At 38.8% G+C, this 24,692-nt stretch overlaps 1 protein-coding gene across 6 annotated transcripts in view; it reads left to right on the plus strand.

Annotated features, from left to right (window-relative positions):
• The window catches only part of LOC105209748 (dual specificity calcium/calmodulin-dependent 3',5'-cyclic nucleotide phosphodiesterase 1), a 161,142-nt gene that overhangs the window by 79,309 nt on the left and 57,141 nt on the right, over positions 1 to 24,692 (plus strand). For 4 of the 6 annotated variants that reach the window (XM_029038591.2, XM_029038592.2, XM_029038593.2 and 1 more), the window contains exon 2: positions 12,693 to 13,763. The exons of 1 other annotated variant lie outside the window; for it this stretch is intronic. In XM_029038591.2, the coding sequence (XP_028894424.2) occupies positions 13,154 to 13,763 (610 nt within the window). In that variant the 5' untranslated portion in view covers positions 12,693 to 13,153. Of the gene's footprint in view, positions 1 to 12,692; positions 13,764 to 24,463; positions 24,509 to 24,692 lie in introns of those variants that run through there. One more of the 6 variants, XM_054227742.1, reaches the window with a different exon arrangement.

Genomic DNA, 24,692 nt, shown 5'->3' on the forward strand with positions numbered 1-24,692 from the left:
ACGAATGCATTAGTCGGCTATTTAGCTGTGCAAATGGTGGTCGCTATAGCATTGAATTCCGCTGCTGAAATGTATGGCTTGAGCCGCTTGGCATTTGAATCGGCGCTAAACTCACTTGCTGTGTCAACGCAATAACTTTAAAGTTGCCACCGGAAAGCATAAATTCAACGCTTTTGCAGCGTAAATGCGCTCTAAAAGTGGCACACACAGCGTAAAGGAAGCAGGCGCTGTTTACAAAGGCCAACGGCGCTGCGCAATTCATTAGCTTTTTTCGCTTACATTTTTTGCCGCAAGTCACTGCCACTGCCAGCAGCACACACTTGCAGAGCCGTTGTAAAGTTGAAATTATGTTGCTGGCGTCACAAAGCGCCAGGCGTTCGCGCGTTCTCAAAATGAAACTCACTTTCGCGCTTTCACTTTGTTGCGCTGTGTGTGTGTGTGTGTAACTGTTCTACACAAAGAAAGTAAAAAAAGTAGAAAGGAAAAACTTGCGGGAACGTTGCCAACTGCGGCCAAGCGGCACAAGCTGGCACCCGTCTCCGCGCACACACACATATTTGAATTGCAAATTTGCTATTGCCCACCTGGCTTGATTGAAATTGCGGTGCGCGGCGGCCCACCACAAAAGCGAAAAAAGGAAAGTATTCTTTATGCCTCAAAGCGTCGTCACACAATTGCTGCCTCTTCTTCCATTCAACGCAGCCGCTTGCTATTTATGTTGTTGTTATTAGCAACGTTTTTAGCAAAGAATTTGCTGCTCACCAGGCGTTGTGGCAACTTGTGTATATTATTAAATGCATTGTTATTGCTTGCCATATGAACACATATACATTTAAACAACTTCATATGAAGCACACACACACACGCAAAAGTATCACCGTCAGCCAACAATGACTTCATTTGAGTTTTTCGTTCGCTCTCTTTGTATTTCATTGAATACAGCTTTGTGTTTGTTGTTGTTGCCATCGCTTGGTCGCTTTTGATCCCATAAATAATAAACATACAAGCAATTATCCTTATTAGACATTTATATTAAGTTTATCTATTGTGCGAATGTGCTTTCGTGCGCTCGTATATTTATAGACGGGCATACACCTACGTCGGTTTGTTATTATAATTTTCCAATTTTCTATGTTAACAGTATTTTCTAATGTCCACCGTAGGGGTTTGTCTCTTAATAGGCTTTGCTGTTGGCGAATAAACAGCACAACTGTCGTGGCTTCTTGGCACGTGACGGGTGTTTTTCGTTTATTTGTTCTTGTTTTTGAGGCGGCTTTGTCGAATATTTGTTTCTTGGTTTTTTTTTGCTGACACGTTTCGGTCAGTAATTTGTGAATATTTTTGGGGTTTTCTTAGAGTTTTTAAACCATTTCTGTTAAATTTCGTTAAGGTGTGCAGAAGAGTGGGCGTTTAGTGTTTAATAACAATTGTTGTGTTCTATAATTCAACCAGAGAACCTGAGATCTCCCTCTCTACCATATGATATGCTGATATCTCATATAGGACATGTGTTCAAAAAATAACGGGAATTTGATTCAAAAGTGCAATGTCAAAATATATTTTCTTTTCAATACGAATTTTTTCGATTTTCATTTACTAAAAGCTCACACTTCATTGCTTCTTCTTGAGTTATTGGCCAAAGAGAATTCAGCAGACAAGGCTCCGTGAGACTTTTTTCCAATTTCCGAAATAAAGAGAATCTTAAAGGACTGTTGTTTTAAAAGCATACGAGAAATCGTTGAAAAAGCTAAAGACTATGCCAAAAATCGAGTTTGAGAATATTTCAACGATTTGAAGAAGCGCTGGCAGATGTGCTTAATATCGAATGAGGACTATTTTGAAGGCGATAACTTTAACACGTTGACTGCCAAGGCCATTTTCTGAAAACTGTCCAAAAATGACATTTTGATTTTTTCACATTATATTACTAAAAACTCTATTTCTAGATCATTGGTATCATCAAAAATCAAAAATGATGTTTTTTTTTGATGAGAAAAAGGACCTACGAGTTATCTCGTAGTTGGCGTCTGGGAAAGAACGCTACGAATTATCTCATAGTAGGTAGGTCCTTTTTTTTATTGAAATGGTAGAGGTGCCCAATCGCAATGGAACAATTTCTATGAAACCGAATATAATTCGAGATTACAATAATGGAATGCCTGGCATTGACCGATCAGATCGAATGATTTCGTACTACTCATCTCTAAGAAAGACTATTAGATGGCACAAAAAGGTTTCACTTCATATTATAGAGATATATATACAAAATGCTCACGGAAGCCAAACCCAAATTTTTTTTATTTTCCCAGAAGCCATTTATCGATACTAACACTATTATAATACGGTTTTACTCGTAGCTACACAAAAAGTGGTAGTTTTAGGTAGTACGAGATAACTCGTAGTTGGCTTCCTGGAAGGGAAATCATACTACGAGTTATCTCGTGGTTGGCAGTCAACGTGTTAATTTATACAAATGAATGAATAAGCATTATTTCCAAAAGACGAAAATTCCCGTTATTTTTTGAACACACCACGTATATCCCAAAGTAGTATAGACTGAAACGGTGAATATTTAAAAATGTAATTCTCAGAGAGTTGAATATAGAATTATATATTTTGAGAACACAGAAAATATTTCCAATGAACTTATCTACCTCCGTAATAGAAATATATGTATATCCTTTATCCCGAAATAATTTTCCGAACAAACCAAAATATCTAAAGCTGCCCCTCATTGTAGCTGTGGCAGAAAAAATAGCTTTTTGCGTCATTTTACTTTTACTAAAGCAATCTACTTAAATTGTATACTCAAACTATCGATTGCACGAATTTAAATACCTTGTTGACATTCATTCGTGCCATGCGACGAAGACATGACCTTCTACAACAAACAAACGCTCCATAATAATTGCACAAGCAGCTTTATTAGGACCTCTCCCTTGGCCTCACACCACCGCTGCATTTGCTTTGCGCACACGAATCTATGTGTATTTAATTTCTTAATTGACAAGGACGCCTTTATATAACGCTTAGTCGTTTGTGTCTTTTTCGTTTACTTTTACGACTCACTGTTTACACACGCTCTCTGTGAAGTCGCAGTGTCCGTTTCTTTGCTTAAATTGTTTCAAAGCAGGAAGTAGCTAATACCAAGCCATGTCATAAGGAAATGTATGTTGAACACTTAGAGGTGACCCAGTAGGAACTTTTTGAGTACACAATTCAATTTAAGTATTGAAGTAACAATGTTCGAATGACGCAGGTTTTGAAGTCTGCAAAAAACGTTACATTGTATTGCGAGGTACAACGCTTGACCCCTGCTTGTTAACATGGTAGTAAAATACAGTTAAAAAACTGTCCCTCCGCATGTAGACAATGCAAGAGGCAGAAGTGAAAGTCACACTCGCATTAGAATGTTTTGAAGTAGGAATGCGATATACATGACCCTCTGCATAAATACTCAAACACATAGATATACAGAAAAACAGTAACTCTTTTTTGCGCCATAGTTGGTGCGATTCTTGTGTCCTTTGGCGCGCTTGTGTGCATACAGTAGTGGCGACACAATGGCGGTAAATTGACTCGCAGCGCAGCCAACTGCCAACTGCCGCCTGCGTACCACTGTCTGTGCGCGTTTTTTTGTTTCAACACAACACAGACAACCGAATGAAAAATTGGCACAGGTTTCACAGCAACAACAACACACACACACACACAGAGGGTCGCAGTATAACAAGCCAAGCTCACACTGACACAGTCTAATTTCAACAGCCAATGCAGCTATACATTTCGCACGAGTGACACTGGTGTGTGTGCATAAGTACCGTTATTGACAGTGTCATACCAACATTCCAACATTTGCGACTGCCATGCGCCCTGTAGATATGTACCTGCCCGTGTACAGTATGCTTAAAGGCTTGTATCGCATTTGTGCTCACATTTGTGCCTGTAATTGAGGCAACGGCAACATTTGCCTGCGCCTCGGGTCTAATTATTGCCACCCACTTTGCCGCCCTCTGCCCTCATCGTCGCGTTGGCATTGTTTTCATTTCAGTGTATGCTCGCAGCCGTTTTATCCCGGCTCCCAGGCGCAACGCTGTGTGTCTTTGCTATTTGTGTTTTTTTTTCACTCTTTCATTCTCCTCCTCCACTTTGCATTGCTGGAAAAATAAAAAATAAAGAAATACATATTTTTGTGCTCACAACTGTGGAATTCATAAATGCTCCAGCTGTCACGCTGCTGGTTGCCACGGGAGTTGCAATTTTCTTATTGTTTCTTCTGCTTTTTTTATTTTTCTTTGTCGTCTTGCTTTGTTATAGGAGATTATTTATGCGATACTTTGGCTCGCATTTCTTATTCAAACATTTTGTTTTTTATTATATTTGTAATTTAATTTCAGTTTGGCCCGTAGGAATAGTAGTTTGTGATACTAGCGATTTTAGCAGAGTTGGATTTAATGTTAGAAATTTAAGTTTTAAGGAAAGTGTGGCAGAACTTGGAGGAGGGGTGCAGAAAAAATTTAAAATTTAGCAGAAATTAACAGAAATTTAATTTGATAAAGCGAGTTTAGTTAGACCAACTATACTATACGGCAAAATCATATTAAAAAATCCTTTCTTCCAGCTTCGAAGCCAAATATTTCGATTTTCGAAAATCGAAGAATACACTTTCTTTAATTGTGACCCAATCTCTAGGAAAAATAATAGTTTAGTCCAATACCCAGCCGAGTGTTGTACAGTGTTATAACTTAAGGAAGAAGATGACTAAACTGATTTTGATTTCTTGAATCCACCTCTCTTTATCAAATATCAGAATAACTATAAAAATATTATAAAATTTCGTCAAATGCGAAAATTTTCCATACGAGCCATTGATTCCGATCGTTCAGTTTGTATGGCAGTTATATGCTATAGTGAACCGATCTGAAAAATTTTTTCGGAGAATAAATTATTTCTATGAACAATAACTCACACCAAATTTCGTGAAGATATGTAGTAAAATGCGGAAGTTTTCCGTACAAGCCCTTGAATCCGATCGTTCAGTTTGTATGGCAACTATATGATATAGTGGTCCGATATCGGCAGTTCCGACAAATGAGCAGCTTCTTGAAGAGAATATAACATCTGCAAAATTTCAAAACGATATCTTAAAAACTGAAGAACTAGTTCGTATATATACAGACAGACAGACAGACGGATATGGCTAAATCGACTCAGTTCAAGATACTGATAATTTATATATAACTTTATAGGGCCTCCGACGCTTCCTTCTGGGTGTTACAAACTACGTGACAAACTTAATATAACCGGTTCAGGGTATAAAAAGTGAAGTAAAAATATCAAATCGATTCATCTCCATCATTGCAGAATATGAATTATATACACTATTTGAAATCACTATAATAATATCCAAAGCATAACGTCAGCAACAAGACACTCAATCATAATAATAATCTGAAATATAGAAATGACTTAAATGAAGAATAAAAGCTAAAACAAGAGAAACAAGTCACAAAAGCATTAATACACACATACACATTTCAGAGCACATTAAAAGTCACTCATACGACATGGCTTACTCAGTGTTACCATTAAACTCGAGTTGTTAACATAGCAAATACTTTAAATGAATACAAAATCTGAGACAACCAACACCAGAATATGCGTACGAATTATATAATTTTGTAAGAAAACTATTTTATTGTTGAATATTCGCATTTCTCTCAACTCAACAAACTCAATTATCATATCCTTCCACTTAGCTGTGAACTTAAGCAATTTATACGCTTTCAGATGGTTGAAGTTTTCACATAAACGCACTTTGAGCACAATCAAATATCAGCAATCAACGAAAGTACACACATTATCCATAAGTGTGGTGCAGAAATAAAAAAAATAGTTTTCACCATAAATTCAGTCTGCTTCAGGACGACGGAGTTTATTGACACACTTTGTATGCCATATTAAAGCTACATTTATATATGCTTTATCATTTTGACAATAAGCGTTCTTGAACTCATGATTAAAGGGAATGCTCTGTTTCTTATTAAAGTTGTAGGAAATCTGATACCGCAAGCTTAGAGCTTTGAACCCGCTTTGTGAACTCCAGCTGCAGGACGCGCATTACCTTTTCGTTTTTCAACCGAGTTGATGGCAACAAAGCAACAGGCGGGTCAAAAGTCAGCAACGCAGATCAACGAGAGCAGATAACGGTAACCAAACTGTACAAAAGAGACACACGTGCGGCGATCCCATATATATATATACACATACATATGTATATATCTAAATTTATATGTGCGGGTGTATTCTTCTCCGTCGCACATGCATGGTCGCCGTGGTGACCTTTTTTTCTTTGTACGGGAGAGTTCAATGGCAAGCTTTTATTTACAACTTGATTTTTATAATACACAGCAAAGACAATGGCTACGCAGGACAACGCGCTTTAGGAGCTCGTAAATTTTACTACACGCTCAGCGTAAATTTAATCTGAGTGCATATATGCTCGGCGTACTTAATTCACTCGCGAATGGCACTTAATTATTTCGATTCATATGCAAAGCGTGTAATACGCGTTCAAGCAGAAAACATCAAATTCAAGCATTTATTGGAAATTTACAAGCACATAAATCAGCATTAGGTGGCAAGCGTGAGCAAATAAATGTGAAGTAAAGTAAATGATGAAGTTTAAATTTTATGAGCGCGTCTGAGTTTTGGAAAGCTTCTAAAGTGAGTTTATTTATTTTATTATTTGAACATTGAATTTATTGTCTTGATAAGCAGACGCAATCTCCTTAAACTTTTTAATGCCTTGGAAGTGTTAATGCGCATTCGAGGGAAGTAGTAAAAATGAGAAGAACAAGCAATGTGAAAATTAAATGTGAAAAGTTTGGAAAATTTGTGTTTATTTTTTATTTTAGAAATTAAAAAAAAATATGTTTAAATATATAAAAATAAGAATTTTACTTTAGATTCTTCCCTTCTTGAGTTCAATGCTTCAGTGCCTACATGAGTCCTCATTTCTAATTACTGCCTTACATATATGTGTTGCAGTTAAGTTTTGCGCACACATCGACTTAAGCGCTCGGCTGACGTTTTAATGCTTTGCGAGCTTTCAACGAGCGCCTTCAACTAGTACCAACTGTAACTGTGTCATGGTAAACAAAGTATGCGCACTCATTTATGCTAACGCCACAGCCCACAAGCGCTGGCAGCACTTAACGCTTAGCTCTTAGCTTTGGCAAAACTTCCACTCACACATGTCGGTTTTTGTGAATTAAGTGTTTTTTAATTAATTTTTAATGATAATAACTTAAGTAGCCTGGCAGGAATGAAGTTGAAAAGTTTAAATCGCCGAAACTTTTTCACTTTTTGTGTGAAGTTTAGCTTGTGGTGGCATAATGGAGTGGTGAGGTCATGATGGTGGTGCAGTAATTATTTATTAACTGTTTAGTGTTCTTTAGTGTGAACTTTATAAATTTTCAGTATAACAGTGCAACGAGGTGTGTTCAAAAAATAACGGGAATTCGTTTTTTGAAAAAATAGATTATTCACTCGTGTACATTAATGTTGTCGCCTTCAAAATAGTTCACATTTTATATTATGCCTTTAAATTTTTAAATTTCAAAATTCCCGTTATTTTTGAACAAGCCGCTTATGCATATTTATTAACGCAATATTTATTTTCTGCTGTGAAAAACTTCTCCTATAAGTACAGTAGTGTGAAAAAAGCAAAAAAAAAAAACTAAAACAGTATTCTTTATCTTACCTTCTATCACAGCACCTCTAGTACAGTGACGCCTTCTCAGTGAAGCTCAAACACCATATTTTTGCGCAATTATTTTCGCCTGCTGTTCTTCCACCGAACAGCTTAATGATTTATGAAAATTCCTTTTTTTAATTTTTTACACTCTTTTCTTTTAATAAATCTCCATTCATTGTGTTGTTGCTTTTTTGCTTTTTATTTTAATTTTCGTCGTGATTTAAAGCACGTTGAGTTTTTAACGACATTGTAATTAAGAATGTTCGTGCACCAGGTTGCATGTGTGGCAAGCTGCACTGGTATGCTTCACATTTATCACGCCTACTGCTCAACGACCAACTAACAACAACACTGTAGACGGTCATTTGTTTTAATGTCATTTTGGTGCTGTGTTGAAAATTACAAAAGCAATTTTTATTGTTTAGTAAAAAATAGCAACAAAAGGTTGCATGAAGCAATTAAACACAATTTGTAGTGAGAAATATGGAATTTTTGAATTTTTATTTGAAGAAAACAACATTAAGTCGGCAAAGAGTAAAGTAAAAGGAAAGTTTGAGGTCTCGAGAACGCGTGGGAATCCATTTTAGCATTGATCTGTAGCAAAAATCCGTACTGATGCTTCAGTCCACGTTCTTTCTCATCAGTTTCTTTTTAACTATATCCATTGACTTTTTATGGAACGACAAGAAATTGGAGGTCAAAGGTTATTTTTCATTTAATTCTACAATTTCATATTTCTTTCTTCCTTCTTGTAATTCTATCCATCACAAAATATCTTAAAACTTGTTGTCTCCACTAACAGTATATTTCGTTGCACTCAAGTGCATTATGTCGTTTTCTTAATTCATCATATGAAGCAGGAAACCACAAAAGTGCTTCAAAATGCTTTTTTGATTTACACGCAGTAGCTTCTACTCACCCCTCATTCCACACTCTCCCCACTTGTCAGCTACAATTTGCCACAAAATGTTGCAATCGAAACGACAGCTGCCACAGTTTGTGGCAATTGAAGAGCAATTACAACAACAACAATATGTCGTGTCTTGTGTACATAATGCGGCTGATGTCAACCAAATCTGTTATTATTATTGTTATTATGATTGTTATGGCAAAAGGATTAGCTCTAGTGCTGTTTGTATTGGTACTGTGTCAACACGCATTCGACAGACTCCAACCAACCATACATCCACGTCCATAGAATAACATCAATATTGACAATACATATCAAAGCAAATAAATGCGTGCACTTACAAGCTGGATCAAGCAGATGAGCGTAATGTGTATCGAAGTAAGCTTGCGAGTGCGTCAACAACTCGAGTACAGTCTTGCATGAAAGAGTGACAATATTTTTTTTTTATTAAATAAACGAGATGAAATAACAAATCTATGAAGGTGGAATTGCCACAATAGTCACAGTATTGACAGAATGATTTCATCAAAAAAAAATTATTTCAAAGAATTTCTTTCCAAAATTCTTTGCTACAAGGCTTCATATCACCACATAAAAGTAAAATCTTTCTCTAATGTTGAGAAAATATTTGCTCGCTTCACAATTTGTTAGGAATATGTGCAAATTTTTGAGGTTAGACTGAAATTTCCGGTAGCACAATTTGTCATGATGGCTAGTAGTAATTGCGGCAAGCAAGCATGTGAAAATGGCCAAAACGCATGCAAACTCCCATAAAACAAAAGCATATTTTATACACAGAAATGGAGAGTGGAAAAGTATGCTTTCTGGCGTCAGTGGCCCCACACTTACACAGCAGACAATCACCGCCGTGTGCGTCCGTCCAAGGACCAATGCTGCGTGTATTTTGACAGCCAGACGGTTTTTAATCCACCCGTAACAGCTTTTTCGTGATTTGCTGTGAATTGTGAATTTCGTTACGCCACTTGACGCTTGTTTGTACTTGGCTCAGTTCGGTACATTTATGTATATATGGCTTTAAAAGTATAGTAACACTCACATACAGGTACTCGTACATGTATGTCTGTATGTGTAAATTAACGTTGAGTGCATTTTCACATTTCACTTTTAGCATATGCTCTCTCCTCGACGCATCATTGTCGGAAACAACAGAGATTTTTATGTGCGCAGACAGCAACCATTTTCATGCTTACGAGGTGTGTTAAAAAGTAACGGGAATTTTAGTGTCCATTCGATTCTACACACTGATGTCAGCGCTTCTTCCAATCGTCGAAACACTTGTCAAACTAGATTTTTGGAATACGGCTTTGGCTCCTTCAGCGATTTGTCCGTATGCTTAAAAAATGACAGTCCGTTTGGTTGTCTTTACTTTTGGAAATAGGAAAAAGTAAAAGAAAATTAACTATTAGACATTTGGAAATTTAAAAACGTCAAAAATTCCCGTTATTTTTTGAACACGCTGGGTTAAAAGAAAAAATATTTATTCATTCGTCTACATTAGTGTTGTAGTCTTCAAAATAGTGTCCATTCGACTCTACGCGCTGATGTCAGCGCTTATTCCAATCGACGAAATTCTACTCAAACTCCATTTTTGGGCTAACTATTGGCTCATTCAGCGATTTCTCGTATGCTTGTAAAACAATGACCGTTCCCTTTTTCCCTTCCCTTCCCTTTTTCCTTTCGGATTCGGATTCCCATTTTTTAAATCGGAAAAAATTAAAAAATTTTACAATTAGACTTTTGAAAATTTCACAATTCCTGTTATTTTTTGAACACGCCTCGTATGTGAATTGGTTTGTTTACTGTCTCTATGCACATATATGAATGTCCTTTTCGCATGTTCTGACAGCCAATTTCTGCAAAAACTGTTCTCCCCCACAGCCGCTGTGTTGACCGTGTTTGGGTGGCTGTTGCATGTGTTCAATGCGGCACAAACACGCTGCGTATGACATGCTGCTGCAGCAATAACCGTTTACAAATTGTCACTGTTTCCTTTGTTTTTTCATCCAACACAACATTTGCTTTTCACTTTGCCGTGTGAGGTGAGGCGACCTCTGCCAGCATTTCGATTTTTTTTTTACATTTCAGATTTGTGCAACAAAGCGTGTGAGTGCCAATTTGCGTGTGTGCCACCATAATGATTTCCACTTTGAATTATACGCAGAATTTCGTTATTATGAAAAATCCCAAAATGATTTGGAATTCTGAAACTTTTTCCACTTTGTATATTCTCGATAAGCTGCAGCAGTTATTCCCACTATATAAGTAGAGTACGGTTATTTGAGCAACTATACATGCATTTTATTTCCTAGCTATTAAATAAATCAATACTTCTCGAGTTGCGATTTTCAGCTGAAAAGAAATTAGCAAGCTTTTTAATACTTCATTTATAACGCTCAGCTATGCTTACGCCTGCCATAAGCGGCAGTTCACAGCTGGCAATCCCAACACTTAATCGCTGATAAATTGCTAATGTCTGCAGTGCACTTGTTAAGCGCAGTTATTGCTGCGGTTGCTTTCAGCTTTCAGCCGCATTCGAATTTAATGTCAAACTTTTTATAATCTTTGCCGTTTGCGTCACACGCCATAATCACCTGCCTGACACATTGGGTGGGCGCACTCGTACAATAATGGCTGTTAATACCACACAACAACACAATGCTTTATAATGTTTATAGCATTGTCAGTGAGTATGTGTGTGTGTGTGTGCGCTTTAACGGTTATTAGCTACGTTTTATTGACTACGCCTGTTATTTAATTGTAAATAGTTTGTGACATTGATTGATTCCGTTGCGATAAAGTGATGTATTGGCATGACGAATGAGTGTTTCGAGTCTACATACATATATGCTATAATGCAAGTGAGTTATGCGACACGCAGCATGTATATATTTACTGTGTTGTTGCTTGTGGGCTTGGCTACTGGGCGACGCACTAAATTAATCAGTGCAATATGCTAGGTGTTGTGTGGACAAAGGGAGTGGGGTTTGTTACATATATCTTTGTAAATAGTAAATGTGGTATTTAGAGCTATTCGCAACAACAAGAAAATTAAATTATGGGATATTTGGATAGCGGAAGACCAACATGAAATATTCGAGATAGACTACTTGGCACCTTTGGGAGGTTTGTTCAGAAAATCGAAAATTAGCTTATTTGAAGTAAAACTGCGCCTACTATCCATAAAAATTTCCCGCAAATGTCGAGAATTCGGCTCAAAAAGTGGCATTTTCAGTTGAGAATAAGTTTGGGATGCAAACAGATCTCTACAAATATTTTGTTGGATTAATGTTGACACAAATGTCCAAGATCGATATAAAACGATTTAATCGATTTAATCGATCAGTGCTTGACCCCAGAGACATCTATTGGAAAACGGCGGAAGCAAAGTTGTAGACCTAATAATTTTGAATTCCATCAGATTATTTCGCTTTACAATATATAAATCAGTTCCTAATGAAATAATCGGAAAATAACTTTTTTCATCTATAATATAATATTTCATCGAGAGGTCCCTAATGTTCGAAATTTGATTTTAATTCCTCAAGGCCCCTATATAACTTATGTTCGAAATTTGATTGACCTCCATATAACTCAATGCCTCGCATATAACTAAAGTTCGATATTGGCTTATAACTTCTCAAGGTCCCATCTAACTAATTTACGAAATTTAATTACAACTTCCCAAGGCTCCATATACATATCTACTGCGAGAGCCTCTATAGCTATGACTAATTTTATTCCGCGAAAATATAGGGTAACATAGGGATCTTTTGCTTCATTAAAGGCTTGTTACTCAGGTTAATTGAATAATTGAGACCTCAAATATAATAGAACTACAACAATACAAATTTACATTTACACAGCTGAGTCACTAAGGAAATTGGCATAAATGCTATATAATTTATTTAGTTACTTTATCGTACTTATTTTTTATATTTCTATTTATTATTTTAAAATGTTCTATATTTATCCTCATTTTACTTTTATCCACTATATGTAAAGTGCTTAAAAACTAAAAAGTCAAAAAGTTCGCAAAAAGCAGTGTTACTTAAGTGAAAGCTCAACAAAATTCAATTAAAGTAAAATACATCAGGTGTACGAAAGCTGGTAAACGCGTAACAACAACAACGCGCGCCGTATCTCGTTGCAAACGATGCTCGAAAAATGCCGTGTCGTGAACGACGTAAACTCGAACAAAAACGCTAAAATTTTTACGCGTCGAAAATCGCCAGAAATGCATTTAATAAAGCTTTAAATTACATTTGCAAAAGGAAAAGTCGAAAAACAGTTGAAACAGTGCGAACAACAACAAGTCGAAGTGAAGCATAGCGAAATGCATCGATAACTTAAACACAAACCATACGGTTCTTCGCATCCTCAACGCTTCGAACACTCACTCACTCGCGAACTAATCAAAAATAGGTTCTGTGTGCGCGCATACGTATCTCCGCGCGACCGCAACAATGAGCGATTCGCTGAATGAACAACCGGCGCGACAGCCAGCGCTTGAGGATACGCAAATGCGACGTGATAAACCGCAAACGCTCAGCGGCATTGAGGCCACCAAAGCGCTCAATCTGCAGGCAACTGCATCTGCCGCTGTGGCGGACACAAATATGGCGGAAGCGCCACAAAGTGACACGCAAAATGCAGATCTGGCCGTGAATTTGGCGCGTAATCGGGCGCGGTCGCGCACGGTCGGCAGTCGCGTTAGCAGTGATGGCGCCGGCAGCGCGGGCGGTGCAACGGCGGAAACGCGTGACGTGCGCAAACATTCGTGTGACGGTGTGGTGAGCATTGGCGGTGGCAGTGGCAACAGCAGTGGCATTGGCGGCGTGGCAACGTTGGGAGGCGCGACAGGCAGTGCATTTGGCAGTGGCAGCGGCATCGACGAATTCGGCCGCGCTGATGGTGCGCGGCGACGTGAGAGCCTCAACTACGAGGACACCAGTCCGTGCAGTCACAGCTTCAATAAGGCAATTTTCGGACGCGCCGCACACACAAGGCAGGGTGTGGGCGGCGGCATGACGCGGAAGTGTGTGCTCACGCTGGATGGTTACTCCTATGTCATAGGTAAGTTTGGTGGCGCGAGTAGTGGCTGTTAGTTTGAGCGTAAACAGCGATAAGAAAATTACATTTCCAGTGGCTGCTGAGTAAGGGAAGCGGATGTGCGAAGTGTAAAGGTCTGCAATTGATTTAAATTTCTTTTTTAGTTTTTGCAAAACGCATCATTTGCTATGCAATCGCTTGGAAGTTAGTACTTTCAGCCGAATGGTGAATTCAGCTCAGAGTATGAGAAAAGGGCAGGTGTATTTGATTATTCACTCAGTTATATATATGTATTTATATTAGTCTTAATATATATACTCACCTTCAACTGAGTCCAACGGTCTTATACCCTCGCTTAAACTTCAAAAGCCAAAACAACAAGCGGTTAATGTTTAATTGACAGCGCACAAATGCGGGCAGCTGAAAAGGCGGTTTAACTGAAAGTGAATGAATTAAAACAAAAGCGAAAATGGAGATCAAAGGAAGGAAAACAGCAGAAGCCAACTCTCAAAGGTATTCAAAGGTCCGTCCAAAGTGCCTCCCATTCAGGCGCGATCCCCTTCGGCATTTCACAAGTTTGTGTTCTGTCTGTGTTGCATATTTCTTCATTTGCGCAGCCAGGAATGGGGTCCTTTGCAACAAACGCGACTGCACAGCGCACAACAACTGTGCATGACTTTGAAATTCGCAAGTTTTGCTTTCGTTCAAAGCACAAAGCGACAAGTTAGCAGCATTTTATATCAACAATGTTAGCCAAAGTTTTGCACAACAACACTAAGTTCGTCAGCTGGTCAGTCACACTTTTTTCTAACTTCTAGAGACCTTCGTGCACATATGTGTCACCTTTGTACATGAATGTCAACCTTTGGGGAAAACTCGTACAAAAGCGACCGGCCGTCGGTCAGCCGGGGTCCTGACAAGTGGCCAGGTGCACTACAAAAACATATACCTAAGTGCTTTGTAAACAGTCGTTAGAATACTGCAACAGTTAGAGGACCAAATGGTATTGGTGGCAGCAGGTGATACGTTTGGGTGTATGCTGTGCGTCCCTTGGTTCAACAGACGGCACAAAGACGATTTTAATGTGTTGAAAATTTTTCACAATTTTTATTTTAAATTATGCGCAAAAGTTACCTTTAATTACCTTACCTTTAACCATCTCGCCTAATGCGAAAATCACTTACGGGCAAATTATAATTCCGTTTGAGAGCATTATTTTGAAATTTAGCTGTAGGTTATTAAAAGTCAAAGTGAGTCGGCTGAGTCGGTGAGTTGATTTAAGCTTTAATTTTAGATATTAAATTTAGAAAGCTTACAGCTTTTAGTAATTTTAATAAATTCTCAAAATTTTAGGAAATTTAAATTGAAAATAAAATTATTTATTAATAAAACCTCTTTTATATATATAAATAAATATATATAAATAAATATATATAAATAAATATTTCATTTGTATCCCATTTCGAGCTTATTTCGAAAAAATATTACACTGAATCCGAGTCAGCGAAATAAATCAAATAATCCGCTGTAATTATTCATAATTTCCTATTGACAACTTTCGTTGTAATCCCGATTAACCAGTCAATACTACTATCGCATGGAATTAAATTCACTACAAACACACAATGCAACTCAAACGCCAATCATTGCAGCCCTCACCAACGAGCCAATCGGCTTAATGCTGTTGCAACAAAAACAGGTGACCAGAAAAAAAGCTAGAAAAAAAATAATATAAATGTCAGTCAAAGCATGACAAGCAAATATTTAGCGCGATACTCAACACATACTAGTGTGCCACACACGTGTCCACAATATCAGATTCGCTCCGTTATATTACAAAAATAATGGCAACCGCCGCAAATCCTGCAATCGAATGGCAGCAATAAGAAAAAAAAATTGCACAACTTGTGTTGGCATGGACCGAGGCCAGGAAAGTAATACGCTTACTTCCGTTAACAACAGCGCTTACCGACACCCCCACACACGAGTTGGCTGGCTGTCGTGAAACAGCGCCATTTGTGCTCAACATCCGATTGCGGTTAGTGCCATAAACGTTTTGTTGTTGCGCTTTTATTGAACCAGTGCGCGCGCTAGCGAACGGTTATAGACGTTGAGAATGCTTTTAAGGTATGAAATTTGATCGCTTACGAAGCGCAATAAAAGCATTTAAGAGGAACACTGCATCGAATTGACGGCGATAAAGTGAATTTTTTATCGATTTGCATTGGGAGGTGCTCGTGGGATTTGTAGCGAGATTTAAGCACACTGAAAACATCGTGGTTGTCAGCAAAGCACCATAAAACGATTGTGGTTTAAACCACAGCATAATGTCCCTTAACAGTCGTTAATAATCAAGATTCATTTATTTCTGTCCAGCACATTTTTTGTTGATCAAAAGGTTCTCCGAGTCATAAGAGTTAATGTGACTATGAAGCTCTTGCAAGCACTTCAGTTGGCGCTTTAGTAGCTTGTTGAGCTTTCTTAGAAGATCGAATAAAATTAAAGAATTGCATATGAACCGTTAGCTCCGAGCAATCATTGTAATTCGAATACCAAGCTATTTATCAAACAGTAATGTTATAATCAAAACTATACAGCTATCCTAACCTTCCAAGAAGCGAACGAAGCAGCTGCCTTGACTTTTGATGCAGTGAACTTCGGCAGAACTACAAACAACCGTTATTCAATTGCAACATCCTGCGCGGTAAGTTTCTCTGTACCGCCGCCTCCGGTCGACATCCTTCGCAGTATCCGCTAGCGGCGCACATTGCAACGGTACATGGTTACGCAAATAATTGCAACGTTAACCGTTAGACAGTGTTGACAAGCCAAGAAATATGGTTCTATGCATAAAAGTCGAACTGAGCGAGAGAAACTGCGCCGCACACAGTCTGTCGTCTGTCATTTGTTTGTTTGTTTTCACTTAGCCTCAGAAAGTCGGCATATTTCCTCGACGCCGGTTCGCTCAGCAATGCCCATCCGTTTATTTGGCCATTACTCGCTCACAAGTATTTGCTATGAGCACGAAAGTATGCCAAGTCGGCTGGTGGGGCTCGAGACAAGTAAACGAGGCGTGAAGTCGCCAAATCTGCAGGCACGAGTGAATGCCAAGAATTCGAATTTAGACAAGACTAAACGCCAAGGCAGGCGAATTCCGGTGCGTGTCGCTATTTCGCCTTGAATACAAATGGCTGCCCAACTCCGCTGCATGGCGCATTCTCTTTCGGAGGCTGCCTTTTAATGTGACCCAAACTGAGTGCGCAATACTTTAAGACGTAGTGATTAAGCACGTTCGGATGTTTACCGTTAAAAAATCGATAGCAGCCCAAGCGCCTAGATGTATGCTAAAAATGTTGTGTATGGTCGTTACTGCTCGAATTCCTCAACACACGCCGCAAGTGACACGCTTAGGCGACATCAGCATGTATCGAAGGCATAAAATAATGCGTAGTCGAACGAGATCCGAGGAAAACAATGTGCAAGTTTTCTCACACCCCGATAAATAGATTGTATGTCGCCTCGCATGTTTGCCTTCCTTCGGCTTTGTTGCGTTAAATTTGCGCCCACAAACCCAATTTGTAGCAAAAGTGGCTGCCTAGCGGAGCGAAAAGGAAAACACAAAAGCGTTTATTGGCTAAACCTGTCAGAAAGTCTAATAGATTCGAGCATTAGATGCATAGATGCTTCACACAAATGACCTTCGTTGGACCACAACGTCTCGCCTGCCCTTGCTTACTTACGCGTCTCCGCCGCTTTGACCCCCTTAATGTGCCTGTTCGGCTGCTTAATGTGGCGTGACAATGGCAGGACAACATGAACAGTGTTTGACCAAAGCACACGACAACAACAACCGATGCTGGAATCTCCACCATATCAGCAGGAAACCTCAGTCACCATTATTCGAGTATTATTGCGCTCGGACCGCAGCTGTGTGCTGCGCCATTTATAGCGTCGATTTCGTTCGCAAAGTTCGGTATTTTCTGCTTGTCAGCCCATGATTCTTCTTCTTTGTTGCGGCTGCGGGCAGCATGAGAAAATGAAATTAAATGAAGACATGCTTTGACGTTGCCGCTGGGTTAATGATAAAGAATGCGAGCATCGAATTTTTGAAAGGCCCGACGACCGCATAAATCCCGTTATAAACACACACACACACCCACATGCAGCTGGCGTCCATTGTGCTTGAAGACATCGAACGGAGTATGACTGCAGCGTCTCGGCCAAGTGCCGTCGCAAAAATTATCTCTAAAATGCTATTAAATTGCAATTTGTTATAATAGAGAGTTCTGAAAATGCCAACGCGCTGGCAAATGGCCGTTGAAGAATGTTCAAAGACAAGAATGACACAGGAAAATGGAAAAGTGCAAATGTGGTTCAATGTCGTCGCTGGCTTTAATCGCTGCGACAGCCTTTGTGCTTCCACAAGATATGGCAATTCTCCGCAAATTTTGCCAGGTCAGTTGTGGTTATGAATAGTAGGAATTTGCTTTCTGCATGCCTGTATTGATGCAGCATCATCATAGTCTTCTTCGAAACCCCATGAAGCACTTGTGTTGATGCCATTCAGTATGCAGAGGCTTTAAATAGTTATTGCCAATATTCGCCAGTTTAATTAGAGGCACTGCTTCTCTACTCTCTTCTCGGTTTTTATACATTTAGTTGATGCTCTCCATGTACACAAGTATAACCATAAATCAGATATTCATTCATTTTAGCGTTTTATTGCAGCACCCACCACCTGCAATAAATCTCAAAGAATTCAAATATGCATTTGCGTATAGTATATATACAATAACGATATCGCTGTGCATATGTGGTTATAAAAATAGTCCAACGAAGTGCTAACAAATCACGTTAGAATATGCTCTATAATAAATCAATACTTGTTTGCATCTGTAAGTGCCACTTCGGTGAACTTTCCACTTGCCACTCAACACAAGCACACAAACGTGTATACCTTGCATGAATAACGGATGCATGCAGAGCAATTTCAATAGCTCACATGGGATCTATAAAGACATACAACAAACCAGAGTCTCTATTTGAAAATCTTAGCAAAGCCGCTGCTAGAAAACTTTAGTGCAACTTTTAAAGTGACGTTGCAACAAAGACGCCTCCCTCTAAAGGGATGAGAGTTAAAGTAGTGCAGCAGCTCTATTTTGTTTGTTTGAAGCAACTTGACTAGTTTCTAAAGATTTTTTTTTCGTTATTTTAGATACCCAGAACAAAGCTTAAAGTGAGTATCTGGAGCTTTAATAATTCCAAAGCTTCAAATAAGCTTAAAGCTCATAAATTCACCGTCGGCTATGTGTCATAGATTCTCAACCTGGTCTCAGTTGTTCCCAATATAGAGTCTGGAACTTCTATCAGTGCTTCGAACTAGAGAATATTATCTCAGTAGTTTAAAATATTATTTTGTCATTCATCTCGCTGTTTCTCAAGATCACATAAGGTTTTATAAATTTGTCCGAAAACCTACAAGGAACTTTTACGCAGAAAAGCTCGACTGGTTCACATGCGTTTGAAAGGTACTCTCTCTAACAAATTTCAATCTCACTACTACCCGATTCCTCGTTTTAAATTTAAATCATTAGGGTCCCACATTATGCAATATACGAGTATATGATTTTTCGAAGCCTAACTTAGCTCAGAGAACGTAATTTTACTTATTAACATATGGCTTTTAATCCAAATGTGCGATTAATTTTCTGAACGAAAGCAGACATGAATACCAAAAATATCGAGACGCAGCGATGTCCTTGAACAATTAAGTACAACTTTTAGTCTAATATTTCACGCACCCACACACAGATCTCCTACTCCTGCCGAGCAACCGCTTTCTGCAGAACTTTTGCGCACAAATACCCAACATGGACTATGTCTTTGACTTTGTTGTTGCTGCTGTCATTGACTGGCTGCCCTTGTCACTTTTTATTACCACAGGCACGTTGGGGACACACAAATGATGCTTTCGAAAAACAAAGGGACTCAAAAATCAACAAAAAACAACTGTACATATAGAGACATACATACAAACAGCTGAAGAAGCAAAAAGCTGCACGAACACACAAGTTGCGGTTTTGCGAAATAAGTTAGGATCGCTGAACTTCGTACAACCTTTTTCTAACATCCTTCCAACTCTTTGTTGAAGCCATGCTAGCGCTGAGTATAAAGCCCTTTTGGGATTTTTCAACAAAATGCAATTTAAGGATTTTTTTTATTGCTGAAGTTGTTGGAATTTGCATGGGTTTTAGCAAAAGTTCGACTCCTAGCGCACATACATGTGTCTTGAAGAGCGCTATTTGACATGTAGCGCTCATACTTAGGAATTGAGAAACCTCGAGTTGCCATATGCGTGTATTTTATTTTTATTCAAATTGCTTTTTTGTTATTGTTTTCTCGCATTATTCACTCAAAAGCCACTCGCTACGGACAGACATGAAATATGCTGGAGTAACGCACCGTTTAACCGTCGACAGAGAGTGAAGCAAAAACAACAATTTGAGACTACCAGCAAAGGTGGGGCGGCGAATTGTAAGCGAATGCGAACATACTCGCCTGTCAGACAAACGTCACAATTGACAATGGAGCGTCGAGTAAGTAAATAACGTAAAATCTAACGGCAAAAACAAAATAAATGGAATAAGTGAATAAAAATAAAAGGAAATGTGCGTTAGAACAGTGAAAAGGACGAGCGTGCGCGTAATAAAGGGATATGATGACTCTCAACTCAACTCAATTTGGTGCATGCCATAGCATACCGAAGCGTAGCTCAACAAAAATGTGGCATACTCAGGAATGAAGTGTGTTATGTGAGAGGTGGCGCGGTGCGTCGCGGAAAGTGAGATTGAAATGCTTATTGAAATTACGCACATTTAACAGCTGTTGGCAATGAAATTCGAATTTTTCGACTTTTATTTAGCAGCATTTACATACAAATATATTCATGTTTGTATGTTTTTAGTAGCAAAAAGTATTAACGCAAGTATTTGTATAGACACCGCTAACGGTAATTTATGCAGGTCTCTTATAGCTTCGAAGCGCAAATGCTCCGAATTCCACGCTAGCTCTGGAAATATTTGATATGTGGAATGCCACTTAAGTAAAGTAATAGAAATTAGAGTAAAGCCTTTTTTATTTGTCGAGATGTAAACGGAATTTCGAGCGTAATATGCTTTAACATGATGTATGCATTCGAGAGTATCTTAATATTGGCGCTGTTGTGGAAAAGATTGCATTCATTTCGCATTAAATTCAATATTAATTTCACTTTTTCTAATAAACTGTCGAGTTCACACCTTTAAAATCTGGTAACTCCCACTTTCTCCTCTCAAAGCACCCACCAACTCATTTACAGCTGCTGCACTTCACACAAACTAACTTATTTCTATAAACCACACCTGCCGTCGAAGCTAAACTGCCAATATGTCCAGAGCAGGCTCGTAAATTCAACTTGATTTTTACATCGACTACCGACTAATTAAAAGCTCCTGCCAGTGGCAAAAGTTAAGGTGTAAATGGCAAAGTGTTTCGACACACCAATGAACAACAACACAGACTGTTATTAATTCAATGCACAAGTGCACATTTGCCATATGCATTTGCATGTGTGGGAAAATTTATGAGCTGATGCATATGCGTGTGAGTTTTACTTCTATAAACCAGGTGGTTCCAAAAATCAAAAGTTTTAAAGTACATACACGAATAAATTTGCGTTGGATATGGAAGACTACCCAGCAGTAAATCGTCCGATACGTAAGGGAGCTCAAAGCCACGCCCTGCTATCGGCGTATTTACTCACCTCTCTGAAGAACGCTGCAGTTCAGAGCAGTACTTCTGCCTTGACGTCAGCCTCGGACTCTGATTAAAAGATTCTGCAGTCATCTTGAAGAATGGAACTAGAGTTGATGGGGCGCTTTCGAGAGGAGAGTCCACCTTAACTTCCTTCCTCAGCTGCGACACATCCGTGAGAAAGTGCACAGCGATCTTCCTCCAATTCCAGCTACTTAAAGAGATCAGCAACTTCCCAATGATCACTCTACAGTTATAGAAATTCAGATGAATATAATGAGAATCGCACTGCGACCCATGGTTTGTTGTGCGCTCTCCTATTATCACAATATATCATTTACTCCCGTCGAGTCAAGTAAGCTTAGTAGTGTTCCAGGGCTGATGGATGTGATGATGTCTCTTTGGGGATACAGAACAGTCGCGGAACAATCAAGGAGTAGCTGCTCAGATGCTACCGCTTCTAGAATCAATATTGATCCGATGAGCAGATTACCATTAGAGGTCCAAGACTCTTTGGGGATACAGAACGATCGCAGAACAGTCAAGGAGTAGCTGCTCAGATGCTTCCGCTTCTAGGTCACCGAATCGATATTGATCAGATGAGCAGATTACCATTAGAGGTCCAGGACCAACCGATGTCTTCCTCACTTTCGCTCCGGATGCCAGAGCTCCACTGTGCGGCCTTACAACTAAATTACATTTATCCAACTGATAGCAGTTAACAGAATTATACACGCTGCATAGGCTATCAAGCGACCCACCTTACGCTTCACTCGTTTAACACGGTTTCTGATGCGCCGGCGGCCATGCGGCAAATGGTGACAAATAGCCGCAACTAAATAACAAGCACGGCAATCACCGACAGACGCTTATCCAGCAACATCATTAACAAGAGCACCGCTAATCACTATCAACACAAGATGTTGCAGTAACCTAAATCTGCTTGAGGGCGCAAAGCGCAATGCGAGAGAGAGAGGCCTGTTGTTGCATTTAGTTAAGCTGTAACATGGCCCCGGGCGTATAACACCAAAACAGCAACGATGTTCGGGACTGCAATGGATGCAGAGATGGCTTATACACTTTGAGGTTGCGTTATGTAGTGTGTTGCAACGACTGCGTCTGCTTGCAACATTGACAAAGCTGAATGAACTCAATTGTCGAGTGGCCACAGCGAATGTCAACTGCGCACTTTGAGGCGAAAGACAGCAACAAAACAACAAAATAGTCGCATGTCACTTGCTGCTGGATGGAGGACACGCATGCTTGCGCATATTGCGGCACGGCAATAACGGTCTTAACTCGCCGTTTGCCGCATGCCGCTTGTGCATCCTTTCGTGGCACAAATGCAATTTTCGACATGCCTGGCACGACGCGCACCGACAACAGTGGCCAATTAATTTCGCTCAACACTTAGCCGCACAACACACACTCAAACTCTAGCTCACCTCAGTGCGGCTGTGTGGCAAGCTGCCTGCATACATCATTCTTCCACAGACACTTGGCGCATAAGTGAGTTGGCGCATGATAGCGCTGAGACGTGATAAAATCGCGTGCGTGATTGAAATTCAACGCCCCCACTGCTGCAACGCGCGCTAGAACGTCGCACTCGACATTCCTCGAGCGCTTTCTATGCACCAACTCTTCGCTTTATTTGCCATTTTTCTCATTTTTATGGCAGCTTTTGTTACTCGCTTAAGACTATTGCAGTCGCAGTGAAGTTAATAAATGCGAATTGTAGTTGGCGGCAGCTGCCAATGCATCACTGCGTGTGCGTGAGTTGATGTGTGGCTAAAATAGAGTTTTTAACCGTGTATTCTTAATGGTGCACGTCTTAACTTGCACTTCTACGCGTATTATTTTCTTAAGCTGAAAGTCTTTCACCGTCACTCAAGGTTACCCGCCACATTGTCACTGGCTACATATAAATTAAATATGTTGGCTGGCATATGCTTGCTCTCTTTATTCTGCGTAATCACAAGCAATAAAGTGGGCGATATTTTATTTGCTGCACTTAGTGCAGCGCCAGAAACAATGTTACTGTTGAGCGCCCCGTCCCGACGCCCACTCTCTCACCCACCCACCAACCAGCGACAATTTCGTTAACCCAAACGCTTCGGTGTATGTATTCGTGTATAACGGTAAAATGCTTCTGTTGTAATGCCGTTGTTTGTGCTGTTATTCTTGTCTTAACAACATTACCGTTTTTAATGGAATTTTCAAATATTGAAGTCTCCTGCAATTTGTATATAAAAGCAGAAGTGGCAGACGCTCTTTGTAGAATTAAGATTTATTAGAATTAGAAAGTGAAGTATAACAGTATTATAATTGTAATAGTATTAATATTTGAATAACTAATTTTACGCTTACAAATTTTGTATTTTTCTTAGTAATGGTAGTGAATTTAATTACTTTTTATAGTAATTGGTTTTAACTCTAAGGCAATATAACTCTTTAAACAGTTATAATTACTCAACATTTTTTCATATTTTCTGAATAATTACTTCATTAAATAAAATACATAAGATTACCACACTAATCATTACTCGAAAACAACTTTTTATTGTGGTACCCGATGACACACGCCTTTCCCAGAAAAAGAGCAGTAAAATGGTAGAATTTTCAGTTTTTTGTAATTTTATATTTAATCTTTAATGTGTTGGAATTACTCAGAACAGTTTCTTATTTTCTGAAGAATTACTTAATTCTTAACTGTATACAATATGATTATCAAAGAAATGATTACTCGAAAAGACTTTCTATTGTGGTACTTCAATTTAAGATTTTTCAGTAAATTACGAATAATAGTGTTTATTTTTCTATTTTTGTAAAATATATTTTATCTTTAAAATTAACATTATATTGATTGCATTAATCAAAAATAAAGTGACTACTAATTTGCTCTATTAATTAAATTTCATTTTCTGTTTCATTTCAGGTAAGAATATACGATGTTATACGCTCATTAATGCGAACTAAAGGTAATTGTTGTCGAGGAAGTGGCTTTATGACTACCAAACAAAAATTTTAAATTGTAGAAAGTTATAAAAATAAATTGTATATGAATGATTGTCAATTGGACAACTTTATTGAGATTCCGTGAATTATTTTCTAAAGCATTAACAGCAGATTTGTGCCAATTCACAGTAAATCAAATTGTCATTC

The sequence above is a fragment of the Zeugodacus cucurbitae genome, chromosome 3 (genome assembly GCF_028554725.1).
Source record: "Zeugodacus cucurbitae isolate PBARC_wt_2022May chromosome 3, idZeuCucr1.2, whole genome shotgun sequence".
Classification (NCBI taxonomy): Eukaryota; Metazoa; Arthropoda; class Insecta; order Diptera; family Tephritidae; genus Zeugodacus; species Zeugodacus cucurbitae.